The sequence below is a fragment of the Bos javanicus genome, chromosome 29, assembly GCF_032452875.1.
Source record: "Bos javanicus breed banteng chromosome 29, ARS-OSU_banteng_1.0, whole genome shotgun sequence".
Taxonomy (NCBI): Eukaryota; Metazoa; Chordata; class Mammalia; order Artiodactyla; family Bovidae; genus Bos; species Bos javanicus.
The window spans coordinates 27,252,659-27,274,487 of NC_083896.1; the positions used below are offsets into that span (position 1 = coordinate 27,252,659).

Below are 21,829 nucleotides of genomic sequence, written 5' to 3' on the forward strand. Positions count from 1 at the left end.
ATGTTTAACAATAATAGACAGGAAGAGCATAGTGAGACAAAAATTGGAAAGGAGGGACTCAGTGACAACTTGGCAAGGGTGTTTATGGAGAAATCTAAATTTAAAAAAATGAATGACCAAGCCACATTGTCTTGTCCTCTCAGTTTAGAAAATACAATAATATTTTATCTTATCTGCATTTCCATAATTATTTTTCTTCTTTTCCAATTACGGTATAATGGATTTAGAATCCTTGGAGTCTAATTCTGGATCTTCCATGAGTTATATATGAGAAATTCAACAAGTTACTTAATCTCTCTGAATCATAATTTCATCATCTATGAAATAGAAATATTATTCCTATCTTATATATACGACTCTGTTATTGTTTAGTCACTCAGTCGTGTTCCATTCTTTGTGACCCTATGGACTGTAGCCCACCAGGCTCCTCTGCCAGTGGGATTTCCCAGGCAAGAATACTGGAGTGGGTTGCCATTTCCTTCTCCAGAGGATCTTCCCTTATCAGACTCTATTAGGGCTTAACTCGAGAATGGTCATAAAAATTCTCTGTAAACTATAAACATGCCTCATTTTTTCCTTTTCTTTTCTCTACTCTGTTTTCCTTCCCTTTCCTTTTTTTTTTTTCCTTCATCAGTTTTCAAGGCTTCTACTCTCTTTGTCACTTGCTCCTCTCTCTCTGATAATAATAAAACAATGTCTGTCCATATACCAGCCTGCCTTCAGTCCTCACCTCAGAGACGGCACCTCCTTCTGGGGTATTTGCTATTCTTGATGTCTCAGTCACAATAAGCATTATCCTTCCATGAATAGAACCTATGATCGTCTTTCCTTTTATGAATCTATTGGTAGCAAGCTGCGGATTTTGGTGCTGTGGGTCATTAACTTACTGTCACTTCCCCTCTTTCCAGGACAAAAATCTAACTTTTACAGAGATAAGGAATCACACTTTGGTTAAAGAGTTCATCCTGTTGGGCATCCCTCGAACCCAGGGGCAAGAAGTTGTGCTGTTTGTGGTGTTCTTCATCTTCTACGCCTGCACTCTGCTAGGAAATCTGCTTATCCTGCTAGCTGTGGTGTCTGATTCCCGCCTCCACACTCCTATGTATTTCTTTCTTTGTAACCTCTCTGTGCTGGACATTGGTTTCTCTTCTGTGAGCACCCCAAAGATGTTGGCCAACCTGCTGGTGAAGAGCCGGGTCATCTCCCTGGATGGCTGCATGTCCCAGGTCTTCTTTTACCACTTCCTAGGCTGCACGGAGTCTCTGCTCTACACGGTGATGGCGTATGACCGATTTGCTGCAATCTGCCACCCGCTGCGTTATGCCATCATCATGAACCGTCGGGCGTGTGCCCTGCTGGTGGCTGGCACCTGGGCTATTAGCTCTTTCCACGCCACAAGTCTCACTACACTGACCTTCCAATTGCCATACTGTGGGTCTAATGAGATAGATTATTTCTTCTGCGACATCTTTCCTGTTGTCAAATTGGCCTGTAGTAACACACTCGTCATTGAGACGGTGAGCTTCACCAACATTGGCCTCATTCCCATGATCTGTTTCCTCCTCATTGTTTGCTCCTACTTGCGCATCATCACTGCAGTGCTAAAGATGCGCTCGGCTGAGGGGCGGCACAAGGCGGCGTCCACCTGTGCCTCCCACCTCTCTGTGGTCACTCTGTTCTTTGGGCCCTGTGCTCTTGTCTATACCCAGCCGTCTTTGAGTGAGGTGCTGGTCACTCCAGTGCAAATCTTTGCAAGTGTAATCACTCCCATGCTGAACCCCACAATCTATACTTTGAGAAACAAAGATGTCAAGGGCGCCCTGAAGAAACTGGTTGGGGGCCAGATGGTTTCAGAAGGAGGTCACTAGTCACTTGTGGGTAAAGCTGATTTTTTTCCCCTCCTCATTTGTATATTAAGTTAATTTTTAAAATATATCTATGACTGTTGTAAAGATCTTTTTGCAATAAAGAGAAATGGGGAAGCAACTCTAGCTGATCCAAACTGGTGGCATTTCCCCCATCTCAGAGACCAGGCATCAGCAAATATTTTTTCTAAAGGTCCAGATAGTATGTATTTTAGGCTTTGGGAACCAGAGGGTCTCTATCACAAATACAAGATTCTGCTATGGTAGCATGAAAACAGGCATAGAATGAATGAATAAACACAAATGAATGAAAAAAGAGAAGGCTTGATCCAGTGAAATTCCATTTACACAAATAGGCTACAGGCAAGATATTCCCCACAAGCCATAGTTTGCTGATCTCTGTCAGAGGTTACTTGAATTTGAAATCAGTTTTTTTTCAAGGCTACGTTGATAGTGCTTCAAGACTGGACTTTGATGTGGGCTGAGTCCTACCAGGGCACAAGCTGAACTATTGATCAAAGATGGTCAAGGAAGGGATGGGTGTCAGGAACACAGGGAGCACACAGCATCTCAGTGAGACCTGTTATCACTACAGGCTCATCTGAGTATAACCCATGCTAAAGTTTGGCCACCTGATACAAAGGAGAGAAACCCTGATGCTGGGAAAGATTGAGGGCAGGAGAAGAAAGGGGTGACAGAGGATGAGATGTTGGATAGCATCACCGAATCAATGGACATGGGTTTAAGCAAACTCCAGGAGACAGTGAGGGACAGGGAAGCCTGGTGTGCTGCAGACCATGGGGTTGCAGAGAGCCCGACATGACTTAGTGACTGAACAACAAACAGTGCCAAAAATAATGGGCTTCCCAGGTGGCTCAGTGGTAAAGAATGTATCTTCCAATCAGGAGATGCAGGTTCAGTCTCTGGGTCAGGATGATCCCCTGGAGAAGGAAATGGCAACCTACTTCAGTACTCTTGTCTGGGAAATCCCATGGACAGAGGAGTTTGGCAGGCTACAGTCCATGGGGCTGCACAGATTAGACATAATTTAAAGATTAGACAACAGCAACAATGCCTAGAAATGTACTGATATCTTTGGTCTTGGTACTAGAAATGGTTTGTGGCCAGTTTTCTGAGGCTTGAAGGTCACAGAGGTCATTAGTAGTAGTAGTGTTAGTCACTCAGTCATGTCCGACTCTTTGCGATCCCACGGACTGTGGCCTGCCAGGCTCCAGAATTCCAGTCCATGGAATTCTCCAGGCAAGAATACTGGAGTGGATTGCCATTTCCTTCTCCAGAGGATCTTCCCGACCCAGGGATTGAACCCGAGTCTCCTGCATTGCAGGCAGATTCTTTATCGTCTGAGCTACAGGGAAGATGCATAGAGGTCATTACTGTTGCTTATAAAAGCAATTTATGTTTACCTCAGAAATTGCTCAGCTTCCCTCTGTTGGTATCAACCACTCCATTAGCATCCCAGCTCTAAAGCTCCAAAGGTGACTGGGTGGGCACCTTGGAATATTCTGTTGAAATGACTACCAAGTTTTGTCACAAGATAGGATTATTTTATCTCAGTTTAGCAGAGTTGTCAACAGCGTGAATCTCCTCCTGGAACCTTTAGTTTTTAGACTCCATGCTCAATGGTAAAGGACACAATATGTGTGTGTGTTCATGTGTGTTACTATATTTATTCAGCAGTGTGACCAGCCCCTCTGAGGGAGCTGAGAGGGAGCTGAGAAGTAAAGATAGTTCTCTCATTGGGACCATGGACTTTGCATGTTTTATTCACACTCCATGTATTCTGGGAACCTGTGTAAGTTCTTGTTTAACTAACTGAGCAAACTGTGTTATTAGGTGGTACAGGCAACTCGAGCCGGCCTCAGCCTGAGCAGATAGAAAGATATAGATAAAGCCTTCTTTCTAGTGATATTGGGCCAAGTTCTTTTTTTCCCATTTCCACATAAAAGCAGATCCAACAAAAATACTAGCCACTTTAAATACAATATTTAAAGTGGCTAGTATATTGGAGGGGGCTTTCCTTGTAGCTCAGTCGGTAAAAAATCTGTCTACAATGCAGGAGACCCGGGTTCAATGCCTGGGTCAGGAAGATCTCCTGGAGAAGCAAACAGCAACCCACTCCAGTATTCTTGCCTGGAGAATCCCATGGACAGAGGAGCCTGGCAGGATACAGTCCATGGGGTCACAAGAATTGAACACAACTTGGTGACTAAACTACTATTATAGTATATTGGAGAGACTTCCCTGGTGAACCACTGGTTAAGACTCTGTACTTCTTATACAGGGGATATGGGTTTGATCCTTGGTTGGGGAACTAAGATACCACATGTTGTGCAGAGTGGTCAAAAAAATAAATTAACAGGGGCTTAGTATACTGGAGCTCCTCTTTTGCCATTCCTAATTCTCCTCTGTTAAAATATAAAATACAAGTTTCTTCCAAAGGACAGAATCCAACTGTTATAGACACACTGGCAAGATCACACCAACTTCTGATTTTGACCTTTTCTAGAAAGATTGTCATTAACCATGGTTCTTGTGGCATGGGTAGAAGTCTGTGTGATTATTACTCTTAAATTGATATTAATTTTATATATTGATACATTTGTGTATTCTTACCTTCTATTTTTGTGATTATTCAACAGAGGTTTGGAAAAGGATTGAAAGTGTTAGTTGTTCAGTTGTATCCACCTCGTTGTGACCCCGTGGACTGTAACTCACCAGGCTCCTCTGTCCATAGAATTCTCCAGGCAAGAATACTGGAGTGGGTTACCATTTCTTCTCCAAGGGATCTTCCCGACCTCACGATTGACCCTAGTCTCCTATATTGCAGGCAGATTCTTTACTGTCTGAATCACCAAGAAAAGAACTATCCATCTGAAATCTTGGTGTCTAGTCTAAGAAGTAAGAAAACTAAAAGAATGACTTAAGAAAAGTTGCCTGTATATGGAAAAATAATACTGAGAGGAACTTGGGACAATTGGGAGTTGTCAGGCTTTATCCTCACATCTGTTCTCAAGTCCATTGAATTTTTTATTTATAGAGGTTGTTTTTTTTCTTAAATCTGTTACTTTCATCTCCTGAGAGGGACCATTGCCTTACATCTCCTAGAACATACTGTTTCAAATGAACTAATAGTGGAGAAACTTTGACAGCATTTCTAATTCTTCCTAATATCATTCTATGATGTCACATTTTATAAGTATTAAAATCCCTTCTTAGTACAGTTGCTTATTTTCCCACTAACAACACTGTGTTCGTCGTACCTTCTGTTTCCTCTAGTACATGCCATAGGTAGTATTGAGTAAAGGATGTCATCCAACAAGTCCTAGAATATGAAATTGAAAGGTATCAATCTGTCTTTTATTTATTTTTAAATTTTATTTTATTTTTAAATTTTACAATATAGTATTGGTTCTGCCATATATCGAAGTGAATCCGCCACAGGCATACATGTGTTCCCCATCCTGAACCCTCCTCCCTCCTCCCTCCCCATACCATCCCTCTGGGTCGTCGCAGTACACCAGCCCCAAGCATCCAGTATTGTGCATCGAATCTGGACTGGCGACTCGTTTCATATATGATATTATACATATTTCAATGCCATTCTCCCAAATCATCCCACCCTCTCCCTCTCCCACAGAGTCCAAAAGACTGTTCTATACATCAGTGTCTCTTTTGCTGTCTCGTATACAGGGTTATCGTTACCATCTTTCTAAATTCCATATATATGCGGTAGTATACTGTATTGGTGTTTTTCTTTATGGCTTACTTCACTCTGTATAATAAGCTCCAGTTTCATCCACCTCATTAGAACTGATTCAAATGTATTCTTTTTAATGGCTGAGTAATACTCTGTTGTGTACATGTACCACTGCTTTCTTATCCATTCATCTGCTGATGGACATCTAGGTTGCTTCCATGTCCTGGCTATTATAAACAGTGCTGTGATGAACATTGGGGTACACGTGTCTCTTTCAATTCTGGTTTCCTCAGTGTGTATGCCCAGCAGTGGGATTGCTGGATCATAAGGCAGTTCTATTTCCAGTTTTTTAAGGAATCTCCACACTGTTCTCCATAGTGGCTGTACTCGTTTGCATTCCCACCAACAGTGTAAGAGAGTTCCCTTTTCTCCACATCCTCTCCAGCATTTTTTACTTGTAGACTTTTGGATCACAGCCATTCTGACTGGCGTGAAATGGTACCTCATAGTGGTTTTGATTTGCATTTCTCTGATAATGAGTGATGTTGAGCATCTTTTCATGTGTTTGTTCAATGTGTCTTACTATATCAAAACTCAGAGCATCCAAGGTTAATCACAGGAAGGAAAATCTTTAGTCCTTTTACAAAACAGACTCAAATTTGTCCCTCTGTGTCTTTCTCCTTGTTGGCTCTCACCCTTTGATAAGTCAGAGGTACATGTTGCAGGTTGGCAATCTGAACCTGGTTTAGACAAGACATTTTTTTCTCTGATTAAAAAAAAATGATGTTATTAGAAGGATAGCAATAGAAACAAGGGATATGAAAACTGAGAACAAGTAAATGTAAAAAACAGATTGAATTGTGAAGGCAGATATCACTGTCTCAGCAATGACTTCTTCATGAAAGCGCCTTCTCTTGGGGAAAGGAAAACACCGGTTTAAGATGTAAAAGTGTGCTAGCAAAGAGATGTGGTCTGAAAAGACAAACCTCCAGGAAATGAAGTACTAAGAGCAAGATAGGAGCTGTCACTGTTCAACTAGAGAATGTGTATGGGGGAGGTAGAATGAATTTCCAGACATGAATAGCAACTTTAGTCCAACACAAAGAAATATAAAAGGTGGAAGAAAGAAGTCATCTATTTGTTCAATAGACGTTTATTGAGCAGTCTTATATCCAAGGCACAATCTAAATGTTATTATACCTGAAATACTAACTCTAAAGTACTTGACTAAGTCAAGTCTAAAATCACTAGGGGGCTATTGACAAACCAGATGCAGAAATGTCAGAAAGCCAAAAGAGCAAGGTATATGAGAAACGGTTGTTGGAAATTAGACTGTTTAGACAAAGAGAAAGCAGATATAACCAAGGATCTCAAATTTGTAATGGGATGCTGAATGAAAAAAGGGTTAGATTCTATTGGTAATGTGCAAAGAGTAAAACAAGGAATATTTGCTAGAAAACTCAAGGAGGTAGGCTTTAAATGGAAGAGATAATTATTACAGAATGATCTGCTTGGAAAGAGTGTCATTCTTGGCCCAGAAGCACTGGAATGCATTCTAGGTTTCACAGAGTATATTCTAAATTATTCAGCAGCCTTTTCAAATTGAGGGTTTCAAAACCCACAGAGATTTCCTGGAAATGATCCTTGCACTTCATATCAGTAAGGAGAGCAAAGGTGTTACTTTTTTCCAATATGTGTTTTTTTTTTAATGAGTTAACAAGAGTATTTTAATGCATTTTCCCCTAAATAAAAGCTTTGAAAGCCTCTGTGTGTGGCTTGAATAAACAAGAGCAGCAATTTGAGGCTATGAGACTATATGTTCACGATTTGGTCACTGATTTGTTGATGTGTGTGCTTAGTCGCTCAGTTGAGTCCGGCTCTCTCCAACCTCATGGACTGTAGCCAGCCAGGCTCCTCTGTCCATGGAATTTTCCAGGCAAGAATATTGGAATGGGTTGCCATTTCTTCCTCCAGGGGATCTTCTACCCAGGGATTGAACTGGAGTCTCCTGTGTCTCCTGAATTGCCCTCAGATTCTTTACTTTCTGAGGCTTGGGAAAGCCTGATTTGTTGATATTGTGCAAAAATAACAATTGATTACCCACTGTATCTTTAAATTGTTTGTCTTAACTGTTTATATGTAATTATATTCACATTGGACTAATGGTTAAAAAGACAAGGCATGAGGAAAAATGATACTGAGATTCAAACTAATACAGAGGGTAAATGTGTGCGTGCTCAGTTGCTGTTGTTTCTGACTCTCTGCAATCCTATGGACGATAGCCGGCCAGGCTCCTCTGTTTATGGGGTTTTTCCAGGCAAGAATACTGGAGTGGGTTGCCGTTTACAGAAGATAGATGGATTGACATAAATAACATATTTGGCTCACGTTGAACTTCGGATATTATACTCATCTCATCAAATTTTGGTCCCTGGTTTAAAATCAACTGTAAGATATATAGCAACAATTAAAACAAAGGTTTTGTTTCTTTTCCTGAGGATATAGACTTTGCCCTTGGTTTTTAAAATAGCTGATAAGTGTTTACAAATAAAAGACTGAATCTTTCACTTTTTAACATTACTTTTTAAAAATTTAAAGCATGAAGTGTTAAAATTTAGGCAGTGGGTTTTAAAAACTGTTTTTGTCCATGTATATGTCCTAATACTCAATGACATTTTAGTCTGTACTTTTTGTACATGTTTGGTAAACTAGCCAAACATAGCATAATAAGACATGAAAAAAATGTGGTTATAAATTATTTGTTGTTTTCCATAATCAATTCAAGATAAATTAATAGGGTACATTCTTTAGTGGTTAGAAATATATACATGTATATGTTTCATATATTATTTAAAATTAATAACATTTTTCATTTGTTACAGTTTTTAAAATTGTTTTCCTTGTGGAACATCTTTAAATTATCATATGTGAAATGAATTGTCAGTCCAGGTTCAATGCATGATACAGGGTGCTTGGGGCTGGTGCACTGGGATGACCCAGAGGGATGGGATGGGGATGCGGGTGGGAGGGGGTTCAGGATGGGGAACACGTGTACGCCCATGGTGGATTCATGTCAATGTATGGCAAAACAATACAATATTGTAAAGTAAAAATAAATAAATAAATAATAATAATAATAAAAGAATATTAGTAAATTCGTGGGAGCTTTTCAGCCAGTACAGGATATAGAATTTAATCTAGAAGTTCCCTTTGTGTAATTTTGTCATCCTCATCTTCTCAGCAGTTGTTAGACTGCTGAATTTTTTGTTAAGAAAATACCTTCCTTTTATTTATGGATTTGCCACTATGAGTGCATATAAAAAATATACTATTTTTTTTTCTGGTTTTAAAACTTGGGGCTGGTGCACTGGGACGGCCAGAGGGAGGGTATGGGGAGGGAGGAGGGTTCAGGATGGGGAGCATGGGTATACCTGTGGTGGATTCATTTTGATGTTGGGCAAAACTAATACAATATTGTAAAGTTTAAAAATAAAATAAAATTAAAAAAATTTGTTTAAAAAGACTAACATGTGATTGCCCTTATTCCCATCAAACTTGCTTTTGAGATTGATCAATCTTAACCCATATGGTGTTTTTTTCAGTAATAATCTTTGCAGCAGTATATCTATTTTCTTAGTATTTTAAGAAGGTCAAAATTTAGCATCATTCATCTTTTTGCTTTTGGTTTTCTTTATTTCATTAGTTTATGCTTTAATTTATTTTAGTTCTTTGAAAATTAGGTAGCTCTCTGCCACATAAAATATCAGTTCTCACATTTCCAACATTTGTGTTCAAGAGTCAAGTTTATTGACTTCTGTTAAGTAAGAGAAGTTCCAGACTCAGCAAACATGTTTTGTGCTTAGTTGGACATAGTAGTATAAATTACTAATAAATATTTGCTGATCGATACATTAATAGAATTCTGGGAAAGTCATGTGGAGAACAATTCCTCATTCAGGGAAGTCAACTTTGCCAATTGAGAATTCTGCTTTTAGGAGAATCTGATATCGGAAATTATATTTCCAAACTAAAATATCATAGAAAAGTATATGGGCTAAAGAGAAACTGAGATAAAGTATATGAAATTAGATAGTTAAAAGCCTGAGATATATGGTTGCTATTCTAAAAGTATACCCTGAAACTGGGGAAATGGTTTCTACATATGTCCTAAGGTTGAGCTGTACATCTTAGCTTTTCTCTAACTTCCCCAGGTCATTCACAGAAGTAGAAAATATAGATATGGCTCTATCTTGTTCACATCACAGTAGTGTCACAGGGGAGTTATCATCACTCACTTCTAATTACTCCCTTTTCTCAACAACCCCCACAAAACAGGATTCATTCAGGAATGGGGTTCCCCAAGGGCTTCAAGAGCTTTTAAATATTCACTATGAGAAAACAATGTTGCTATTAGTGTTTTGCAAGAGATCTTTGCAGAAGGCAGAGGGACTTTCAGCTTTCTGTCACTTAATCTGAGTTTATTTCACTAAGAAGAAAGAACTTTCCAGATTATGAGAGGAGATCCCTGATCCTGGCTTATGGTATGATGTCAGAAGCAAACTTGGGTGACAGATCCTAGAGAGACAAATAGTACAGGGATGAAACTTCCTCCTTGCTAGTCATGTAAGTGCCACCCTCATCTCTCTCTCTTTTTAAGTCCTCTTTTCTTCCTCAGGTATCCAGTGGAAAGGAGAATTTGGAGTCCCTGGTTTACAAATGGTCTCAAAGTCCAGGAAATGAACAGAAAGTTGTGGCTAAGAATAGAACACTGATTGCTTGGTTTGTCATTTACCTCATGATATTGGCTCACCAACTCCAAATCTTCCTTTACAACTAGGGCTTTGGTCTTCATTCAAAATAATTAAAAGATTGGACACTTAGATGAGCCTATCCCTGGACACCTTCAGTCCAGTTCTTTCCTTCTGTGTGACTCTCTTAATAAGATATCCAGGTCTTATTTTTTTTTTTTTTTTTTTGAGACTACAGATTATGTCGGCTTTCCAGGTGGCTCAACAGTAAAGAATCCACCTGCAATGCAGGAGCCACAGGAGATGCAGTTTTGATCCCCAGGTCAGGAAGATCCCCTGGAAGAGGGCACAGTAACCTACTCCAGTATTCTTGTCTGAAGAATCCTACGGACAGAGGAGCCTGGCGGGCTACAGTTCATGGGGTCACAAAGAGTCGTACAAGACTGAAGCGACTTAGCATGCACTCACATACAGATTATGTAGCTCTTGTCTTGGGTCATCTTTTACAGCACAAAGCAAAGCTTCTTCTTGGGTTCAGATGCCATATAGGTAACAGAGAAACTTCAACTATTCAGAGGATGGTGCAAAAAAGAAACAGGTATATGATCAAGCTTCTTTACATGGTTGTTTAGGAAGACTAACATCTGATAGTGTCATGTAAGTCCTTGTACAAGACAAAAAAACAACTGAATGATTTCCTTTCCAGTTATTCATGGAGTCGTTTCATCATCTCATTCATCAGATCTTTATTAAGAACCTACTCTGTGCTGGTCACTGTTTTCTGCACCGAGGGTATAGCAGTACATGTCAAAAAGTATTAATTCTTCTAGACTTTATATTTAAATGTGTATGTGTGTGTGTGTGTGTGGTGGTGTTTCATGGAGAGACAAGCTGGTTTACATTGTTTACTAAAGAGAACTGAGAGCATTTTTGGAGCCTGGTGACATCAAAAGGAAAAACATAAACAACACGGAGGTGAAGGACAAAATTTGACAAGGTCAGTAACGCCACAGTCCATCACAAGTGCACACAGTGGAAAGACTTATGTCAGGGAAAAAAAAAAAAAAGATTTAAGTACCTAGCTCTGCCATGTATAGTAACCTCAAATTAGGCAAGTCGTTCACTCTTCCTAATGTTCAGAAATTTCCTTTTCTATACATTTATCTCAAAGGGTTACTGGGAGGATTAAATGAACTGAGATCATGTTGAGTAAGCATTTCAAACTGTTATGAGGTTCAACCCTAGGTCTCACCAGAAAACAGATAAAATATAATTTTGTTACCAGCAGTGGCTCACAAATACAGTGATTCTCAAGTTTCATACTAGAGACATTAAAGAGCATTTGTTTGTTTTTGAGGCTTCCTCCACTCTGAGGGAGCATATTTGTATGGGCATCACCCTTCTCTTTAAAAGCCTTGCTCCAACATTAAAAGTAGTGTTTTAATAAAGGATATTTGCATTTAGAATCAGTATGATAAAGATATTTGGTATAAAAACTATGACGTTTTGCTATGGTAGCTGCATTCCAGGTTAAATGCTCTGTAATTTGGCTTAGATATAGTATTTCCTTAACTTTGAATCAAAACGCTGTAATTTCCCTCACATATTTCATTTCTCCAGTACATTGTCTGCTGACATCAAATCAGGACATTCTTCTACATTCTCTGCTTCCGTTTCCTTCCACAGGACTGACATTCACGGAGATGAAGAACTGCTCTGAGGTGACTGAGTTCATCCTGTTGGGAATCCCGCACACGGAGGGGCTGGAGACTCTACTCTTTGTCCTGTTCTTGCCCTTCTATGCCTGCACCCTGCTGGGAAACATGTCGATCCTTGTAACTGTTCTTTCTTCCAATAGCCTTCACACACCCATGTATTTTTTCCTTGGAAATTTGTCTGTGTTTGATATGAGTTTCTCCTCTGTGACCTGTCCTAAAATGCTGCTCTACCTCATGGGCCTGAGCCCACGCATTTCCTACAAGGACTGTGTCTCCCAGCTCTTCTTCTCCCATTTCCTCGGCAGCATCGAGTGTTTCTTGTACACCGTGATGGCCTATGACCGCTTCACTGCCATCTGTCACCCTCTGCGGTACGCAGTCATCATGAGCCCTAGAGTCTGCGTGGCCTTGGCTGTGGGGACGTGGCTGCTAGGATGTGTCCATTCCAGCATCCTGACTTTGCTTACCTTCACCCTGCCATACTGTGGTCCCAATGAAGTGGCTCACTTCTTTTGTGATATTCCAGCACTCTTACCCTTGGCCTGTGCTGATACATCCTTGGCCCAGAGGGTGAGTTTCACTAACGTTGGCCTAGTATCTCTAGTCTGCTTTCTCCTAATCCTTGTGTCTTATACTCGGATCATCATCTCCATCTTGCGGATTCCATCAGCTGAGGGCCGTCGCCGGGCCTTCTCCACCTGCAGTGCCCACCTCATCGCCATCCTCTGTGCCTATGGACCCATCATTACTGACTACCTGCAGCCCACACCTAACCCCATGCTAGGAACCGTGGTGCAAATTCTGATGAATCTGGTGGGACCAAGGCTGAACCCTTTAATCTACACCTTGAGGAATAAAGAAGTAAAAACAGCTCTGAAAAAAGTATTGCACAGGACAAACCATGTTCTTGTGATTTAAAAAGAATGGCTGGAAGGGTTGATGATGTGGAATTCTTTCTGCCTCAATATGCGAAATTTTTCTCTGGAATTCTTACATGTGTCTTTTCAGCTCATGCTGAATGCTGTGGATGGGTATGTCAAAATATGTCATCATTTTGTCTGTTTTATTTTCTTGTACTACCTAAGCCCCTCCTCATAGCTTCAGAATAGCATGTTGTTGTTATTCAGTCACTAAGTCATGCCTGACTCTTTGACCCCATGGACTGTAACCCACCTGGCTCCTCTGTCCATGGGATTCCCCAGGCAAGAAAACTGGGGTGGGTTGCTAGTTCCTTCTCCAGAGGATCTTCTCAACCTAGGAATTGAACCCACTTCCCCTGTATTCGCAAGCAGATTACTTACCACTGAGCACCAGAGAAACCTTCAAAATAGTAGAGTCTTGTTATTTTGCTTTCCTTCTGTGGAGAATCTCTTCCCACTAAAAGGAAGGAAGATTGCCTTTGCCATTGCACTTTTCCTACCTTTTCTACTTTATTTCCTGCTAAACTTTTTGTGAGATAGGACAGTGAAAGATGAACTCCCCAGGTTGGCAGGTGTCCAGCATGCTACTGGAGATTGCTGCTGCTGCTGCTGCTAAGTCACTTCAGTCGTGTCCGACTCTGTGCGACCCCACAGATGGCAGCCCACCAGGCTCCGCTGTCCCTGGGATTCTCCAAGCAAGAACACTGGAGTGGGTTGCCATTTCCTTCTGCAATGCATTAAAGTGAAAAGTGAAGTCGCTCAGTCGTGTCCGACTCTTAGCGACCCCATGGACTGCAGCCCACCAGGCTCCTCCGTTCACATGATTTTCCAGGCAAGAATACTGGAGTGGGGTGCCATTGCCTTCTCCAGCTACTGGAGATTAGTGGAGAAATAAATCCAGAAAGAATGAAGGGATGGAGCCAAAGCAAAAACAACACCCAGTTGTGGATGTGACTGGTGATAGAAGCAAAGTCTGATGTTGTAAAGAGCAATATTGCATAGGAACCTGGAATGTTAGGGCCATAAATCAAGGCAAATTGGAACTGGTCAAACAGGAGACGGCAAGAGTGAACATCAACATTTTAGGAAGCAGCAAACTAAAATGGACTGGAATGGGTGAATTTAACTCAGAGGACCATTATATCTACTACTGTGGGCAGGAACCCCTTAGAATAAATGAAGCAGCCATCAACAAAATAGTCCAAAATGCAATCTCAAAAATTACAGAACGATCTCTGTTCATTCCCAAGGCAATCCATTCAATATCACAGTAATCCAAGTCTATGCTCCGACCAGTAATGCTGAAGAAGCTGAAGCTGAATGGTTTTATGAAAACCTACAAGACCTTTTAGAACTAATGCCCAAAGAAGATGTCCTTTTCATTATAGGGGACTGGAATGCAAAAGTAGGAAGTCAAGAGATACCTGGAGTAACAGGCAAATTTGACCTTGGAGTACAAAATGAAGCAGGGCAAAGGCTAACAGAGTTTTGCCAAGAGAATGCACTGGTCATAGCAAACACTGTCTTCCAACAACACAAAAGAAGACTCTACACATGGACATCACCAGATGGTCAATACGGAAATCAGATTGATTGTATTCTTTGCAGCCAAAGATGGAGAAGCTCTATAGAGCCAGCAAAAAGAGACCAGGAGCTGACTGTGGCTCAGATCATGAACTCCTTATCGCCAAATTCAGACTTAAACTGAAGAAAGTAGGGAAAACCACTAGACCATTCAGGTATGATCTAAGCCAAATCCCTTATGATTATACAGTGAAAGCGAGAAATAGATTCAGGGGATTAGACCTAATAGATGCCTGAAGAACTATGGATGGAGGTGTGTGACATTGTACAGGAGGCAGCAATCAAGACCATCCCCAAGAAAAAGAAATGCAAAAAAGACAAAATGGTTGTCTGAGGAGGGCTTACAAATAGCTTTGAAAAGAAGAGAAGTGAAAGGCAAAGGAGAAAAGGAAAGATATACCCATTTGAATTCAGAGTTCCAAAAATAGCAAGGAGAGATAAGAAAGTCTTCCTCAGCAATCAGTGCAAAGAAATAGAGGAAAAGAATAGAATGGGAAAGACTAGAGAGCTCTTCAAGAAAATTAGAGATACCAAGGGAAATTTTCATGCAAAGATGGGTACAATAAAGGACTGAAATGGTATGGACCTAAAGAAGCAGAAGATATTAAGAAGAGGTGGCAAGAGTACACAGAAGAATTGTACAAAAAAGATCTTCATGATCCAGATATTCATGATGGTGTCATCACTCAACTAGAATCAGACATCCTGAAATGTGAAGTCAAGTGGGCCTTAGGAAGCATCACTATGAACAAAGCTAGTGGAGGTGATGGAATTCTAGTTGAGCTATTTCAAATCCTGAAAGATGATGCTGTGAAAGTGCTGCACTCAATATGCCAGCAAGTTTGGAAAACTCAGCAGTGGCCACAGGACTGGAAAAGGTCAGTTTTCATTCCAATCCCAAAGAAAGGCAATGCCAAAGAATGCTCAAACTACCGCACAATTGCACTCATCTCACAGGCTAGTAAAGTAATGCTCAAAATTCTCCAAGCCAGGCTTCAGCAATACATGAACCGTGAACTTCCTGATGTTCAAACTGGGTTTAGAAAAGGCAGAGGAACTAGAGATCAAATTGCCAACATCTGTTGGGTCATCGAAAAAGGAAGAGAGTTCCAGAAAAACATCTACTTCTGCTTTATTGATTATGCCAAAGGTTTTGACTGTGTGAATCACAACAAACTGTGGAAAATTCTTCAAGAGATGGGAAGACCAGAGCACCTGACCTGCCTCCTGAGAAATCTGTATGCAGGTCAGGAAGCAACAGTTAGAAGTGGACATGGAACAACAGGCTGGTACCAAACTGGGAGAGGAGTACATCAAGGCTGTATATTGTCACTCTGTTTATTGAACTTATATGCAGAGTACATCATGAGAAATGCTGGGCTGGAAGAAGCACAAGCTGGAATCAAGATTGCCAGAAGAAATATCAATAATTTCAGATATTCAAATGACACTACCCTTATGGCAGAAAGTGGAGAAGAACTAAAGAGCCTCTTGATGAAAATGAAACAGGAGAGTGAAAATGTTGGCTTAAAAGTCAATATTCAGAAAACTAAGATTGTGGCATCTGGTCCTATCACTTCATGGCAAATAGATGGGGAAACAGTGTCAGACTTTATTTTTGGGGCTCCAAAATCACTGCAGATGGTAACTGCAGCCATGAAATTAAAAGACGTTTGCTCCTTGGAAGAAAAGTTATGACCAACCTAGACTGCTTTTTAAAAAGCAGAAACATTATTTTGCCAACAAAGGTTCATCTAGTCAAGGCTATGGCTTTTCCAGTAGTCATGATGGATGTGAAGAGTTGGGCTATAAAGAAAGCTGAACACCGAAGAATTGATGCTTTAGAACTGTGGTTTTGGAGAAGACTCTTGAGAGTCCCTTGGACTGCAAGGAGATCCAAACTGTCCATCCTAAAGAAGATTAGTCCTGAATATCTTTTGGAAGGTCTGATGTTGAAGCTGAAACTCCAATATTTTGGCCACCTGATGCAAAGAGCTGACTCATTTGAAAAGACCCTGATGATGGGAAAGATCGAAAGTAGAAGGAGAAGGGGACAACAGAGGACGAGATGGTTGAATGGCACACTGACTCAATGGGCATGAGTTTGAGTAAACTCCGGGAGTTGGTGATGGACAGAGAGGCCTGGCGTGCTTCAGTCCATGGGGTCACAAAGAGTAGAACACATCGGAGTGACTACACTGAACTGAAACTATGTGTGAGACCAAGGCTTTGAAGCGAGGGAATAAATAGAAAAATGTGATTTTAAATACTGAATAAGAACTTGATAGGATCTTATCCTTTTTAGTATTAACAGACTGAATAAAAAAGAACTTGATAGGATCTTATCCTTTTTAGTATTAACAGACTGAATAAAAAATAAAGTTTTTATTTTTCCTCCTTTACCGCATAAGAAGGGAATACGTGTGCTAGCAAGGATGTTCTCTTCTTTATCCCATGATTTCCTCATGCCTGTGGGTTCTCAGGCAACTAAAATTAGCTCAACTGTGAAAGGAAAGTGAAAAGCTTTATGACTAGCATTGTAGATTACATGTATATGTTTCACTACCTGCCAATAGTGTGATTGTTTTTGTGGTGCCGTGTTGTGCTGTGCTGTGTTGCTTCAGTCGTGTCAACTCTGTGACCCTATGGACTGCATCCCGCCGGGGTCCTCTGTCCATAGGATTCTCCAGGGAAGAAGACTGGAGTGGGTTGCCGTTTCCTCCTCTAGGGGATCTTCCCAACCCTGGGATCGAACCCACATCTCTATGTCTCCGACAATGGCAGGCCAGTTCTTCACCACTAGCAGCACCTGGGAAGCCTATTAATGTGATAAAACAGTCACTTTATCAGGTCATGTTATTAGACTGAGCCAGTGGTTTTCCAAGAATGATTCCAGGGGTCCTGAGACTCTAGTGAATTTATTCTAAGGCTTTGTATTAAGTATAATGAAAACTTCCCTTTTGTCTACTTTATATATTGTATTTCTGAGAAAATTCCCTTGGGAAAAGTTTGAAAGCCTCTGGAATATAGAACATTCATGGTACCTTCCAGAACTAAGCACCATGGTGTACATAATATTCTTCTACCATAACTTTAAAGGTATAATTGTCTTTTTTCCAGCACCCAAATGTTGACCTTACCTCTTCGACCTTTACTTGAGCTTGTACTAGTTAAAGTCCCAGAGTTCACTTAAATACCTGCCAGACAATTCTCTTTTTCCAATATATTATTATATACTTGGTCTCATGTAACCTCTTTACTATTTGATCTATATCAGCGATATCTACTTTTGTCCACAAATGACTACACAGAAGTTTTCAGAAGGCACTGATTAGATATGAAATGTTATAGACGGGAAGGGTGGGTTTCACGGAATCTATCATACTCAGTGCCTGGATTACTCATAATTTTATCTTAACCCTTTGTACCTCTCGCTTAAGCACCATACTCTTAAAATTCCAATTAGAATATCTCCTGATTCAGTCTGATAGAAAATAAGTTCAGCTTCATAAAATGCCCTCCTGAGAATTCTTAGAAGTGACTCCTAATGGGAAAGTCTCCTCCCCAAACTTTCTGAAACCTTAGAAATATCATGTACATATATTCTTTAACTTAAGATTACATTCTAATGAGCTTATATGTTGAAAATTTAAGTAAAAAATGCATTTAGTACACCTAACCTACCAAAAATCATATCTTAGCCTAGTATATTTCAAACATGCTCAGAAAACTTACAGTAGCCTACAGTTGGGCAAAATCATCTAATATAAAACTTACTTTTAAATAGTGTTGAATAGGTCAAGTAATTTACAGAATACTGTTTTGCAGGTGAGAAACAAGAATGGTTGTTTGTGTGCAGAATGGTCGTAGGTGTATCAGCTGTTTATCTTCATGATCCTATGGTTGACTGGGAGCTTAGGCTCATGGCTGCTGTCTAGCATCATGAGAGAATATCCTACCACACATAGTGAATCCAGGGAAAGATCAAAATTCAAAATTAGAAATAACATTTGTACTGAATGCATATGGCTTTTGCATCACCAGAAAGTAAAAAAAAAAGTCAAACAGTTGTAAGTTGGGGACTATCTGTATATAATTGTTTTCAATAGTCTCTTCACTCATTTGTGCCTCACATTCCTGTCTTTGGTTCAGTAGTATGAAGATCATTATTTATAGAGCCCTTACTGTTTGTCAGATAATATGCAAAATGCTATACAAAACGACCTCATTTATTCCTCACAACAATCTTGTGACAGTTGTATTATTATCTCAATTGTATTAATGAATTTCCAGGGCTTGATAAAAAATAAATTTCTTGCTCAAGATCACATAGCTAGAATATAATAGGACTAGGTTATTAAGCTGAGGCTTTTTCCTCTTAATGAGAAAATCTTTACCAAATACTTAGGGATCTTTCCTGTTGAGAATAGGTAAGGCACTAAATAGGATTGCTTATCTTTATCTATGCAAACACAAGAAGATAAAGAACCTAGATAAGGACTTTTTTTTTTTTTTCAACCCTTATGAAGGAAATGGTAACCCAAGTGGTCAGTGGTGTGTTTACCTCACTCTGGCCCTATAGTGAGATATGAAGGGGCACACCAATTAGGATCCAACACAGCAACAGAAAAGCAAGGAGGGCCACCCAGCAATAAGAAGTGTTACATCTTTCTCTGTGTCTTTTTCCAAAATAAAAGGAGGGCAGGCGCTATAAATGAAGGCACTGGAAACTGATTATATCTAATCTGAGGAAACTTGCAAAGAGGAGAGAAGACCAAGGATATGAAAAAATGAGCAAGAGCTGGAGACAAAGCTCTGTCTCCAAGCAAACATCCACCCCATGCCACCTCTGTCGCCTGTGGTCTCCATCCCCTTCATGAGGAAATTCCCTGGACCATGAAAGAGATGGATGCTACTTTCCCAGTGTTTATTCCTCACCTGATCTGGACTACAACCTTTATTCTAGAAGCTCACAGCCTTTTTCTCAGCTACACTATTGTTTGCATTGAGCCTGGCGAATTCACCTTCTGCTGAATTTCAGAAACATCCCAAAGGCTCTGTTAATGGGGAGGGGATATCCTACAAAAAATATCCAAGAGTACCTTGGTGGTTTCCAACTTCACCCAAGGGCCTAGAGAAATGATACTAATGGGACTGCACTTTTCCTGCTTCACTAATACATATTTTTTGTAATATTTTAAGACAAAATGAAAAATTGAAGACAAAATACTGACAGAGCAGGGACCTATGGTCCTACCCCCCATGTCCTCTGTCTGCCTTTTGCCTGTATAAAAACTATAATAGAAGAATAAATTTAATCAGAGAAGTGAGGAATGCAGAAGCAAAGGAAAATAAATAAGACCAAATAATAGTTTAGTCATTAAGCAGAGTCAGAGATGTTTAATTTCCCTTCAAGGGCTATAGATAATATTCTGATCCATATCTTATAAGCTGTTTTTTAGATACTGAAAAAAGATGAAAATAAAATTTATTCTAGTTCTGTAAAAGTATACAATCCAGGAAAACAGAGACATATACATATGCATCTCTCTTTATATATATGTAACTTCAGTACCAAATTAACAGGTGCTACAGCTGGTGGTCATAGAACTTCTCTTGACTGTTTTCAATTTCTCCTCATATTTCTCAAGTAGAAAGCTCTGGGAAGGGTGGTACCAAAGCCAGTCTCTGTTTATAGTGGAAAGTGAAAGTGAAAGTCGCTCAGTCATGTCCGACCCTTTGTGACTCTGTATAGTCCATGGAATTCTCCAGGCCAGAATGCTGGAGTGGGTAGTCATTCCCTCCTCCAGGGGATCTTCCCAGCCCAGGGATAGAACCCAGGTCTCCCGCATTGCAGGTGGATTCTCTACCAGCTGAGCCAGCAGGGAAACCCGGCGTAAGGTCCTTTTCTCCCTGTGTTGGTGATACTCCTCATGTCTTCTTTTCCTATATCAATAGACTGTCCCCTGGCCATTGGCACAAAATCAGTTAATGTAGAAGACAATTAAAGGGCTTCAAAAGGATCATATGAACCAGGATAGAAGGACTTAGAAAGTAGAACTCAAATAATAACTGGAAGAGTATCAGATTTGGTCTAATAAGGTCCCTAATTTAAATCAAAGAGTTGCACATCACTGGTATCTCTGGCCTTCTTATAAATGATGATAATAAACCCAAATGTGTGCATAGTCATTTGTGGTTTGCAAAGTTACTCTACACAAATCATCTGCTTTTATTCTCAAAATAGACCTATGAGGTTGGAAAAGTATAAGGTAGATATTCTTGGCTCTTAAACCAGGTGCCAAAGAAGGATGTTCACAAATAACTTGGGATTGTAAATAGATTACTCTCTGAGACATATTCTAAATTCAGTGAACACTATATCAGATAAACAAACTTTACCAAATGTAATGTATTCTGGTCCAGCCAGACTTGATTGTAATCTGAAATAATGTGTTTATCCAGAATATAATTTATTAGTGTCAACTTATACAGGTTCCTGGAACAACAATACCATAGGCTGGGTGGCTTAAACACTATCTCTCCACAATCTGGAGGCTGAAAAGTCCGGGATCAAGGCATCAGCAGATTTGGTGTCTGGTGAGAGCCTGCTTCCTGGTCCATAAATGGCCATTTTTGACTGTGTCCCCTATGGTGGAAAAAACAAAGGAACTCTCTAGAATCTCTTTCATAATGACACTAAAAATAGGGTTTCCCTGGTGGCTCAGACAGTAAAGAATCTGCCTGCAATGCAGGAGACCTGGGTTCAATTCCTGGGTCGGGAATCGACCTCCATGGGCAGAGGAGCCTGGAGGGCTACAATCCATCGGGTCACAAACAGTCAGACATGACTGAGCAACTGACGCACAACAGCTTTTCCCTTATGACCTAATCATCTACCTAAGGCCCCACTAACTGATACCATCACTTTAGGAGTTAGGATTTCAGCACATGAATTTTAGAAGGATACGAATGTTCAACCATGGCAGTGGGACTGTGTTCAGGATAGGTAGGAATTGTTCAGATCCAGAACCACAAAAAAAGATACATTATTAAGATAAATATTTACAGCTAAAATAAACCCAAGAGATAGACTCCAAGTATTATGGTTTCAAAGTCAAGTCCACACTCATGTAGAAAGGAATTAAAGGAAGCTGTAGCCAATTGATTCTAAGTATTACCAGCCCATTGGAAAATTACTTATACTGAGTGATGAATGCAACAGCTATTTAAAATACTTAATCTGGTGATTTATTACTTGTGGCCTATGGAATAG

The 21,829-nt window shown here is 40.1% G+C and overlaps 2 protein-coding genes and 1 long non-coding RNA gene across 3 annotated transcripts in view; 2 read left to right on the top strand and 1 right to left on the bottom strand.

The window, feature by feature from the left end:
- The window catches only part of LOC133241144 (uncharacterized), a 67,873-nt gene that overhangs the window by 3,485 nt on the left and 42,559 nt on the right, over nt 1–21,829 (bottom strand). The gene's annotated exons all lie outside the window — the stretch shown is intronic.
- Nucleotides 816–1,868, top strand: LOC133240896 (olfactory receptor 10D3-like). The gene has a single exon (XM_061405892.1). The coding sequence runs from the start codon at nt 816–818 to the stop codon at nt 1,866–1,868; it is 1,053 nt and encodes a 350-aa protein (XP_061261876.1).
- LOC133240897 (olfactory receptor 10D3) lies at nt 12,035–12,967 on the top strand. Its single transcript, XM_061405893.1, has one exon. It carries the CDS (start codon nt 12,035–12,037, stop codon nt 12,965–12,967), a length of 933 nt encoding a protein of 310 aa, XP_061261877.1.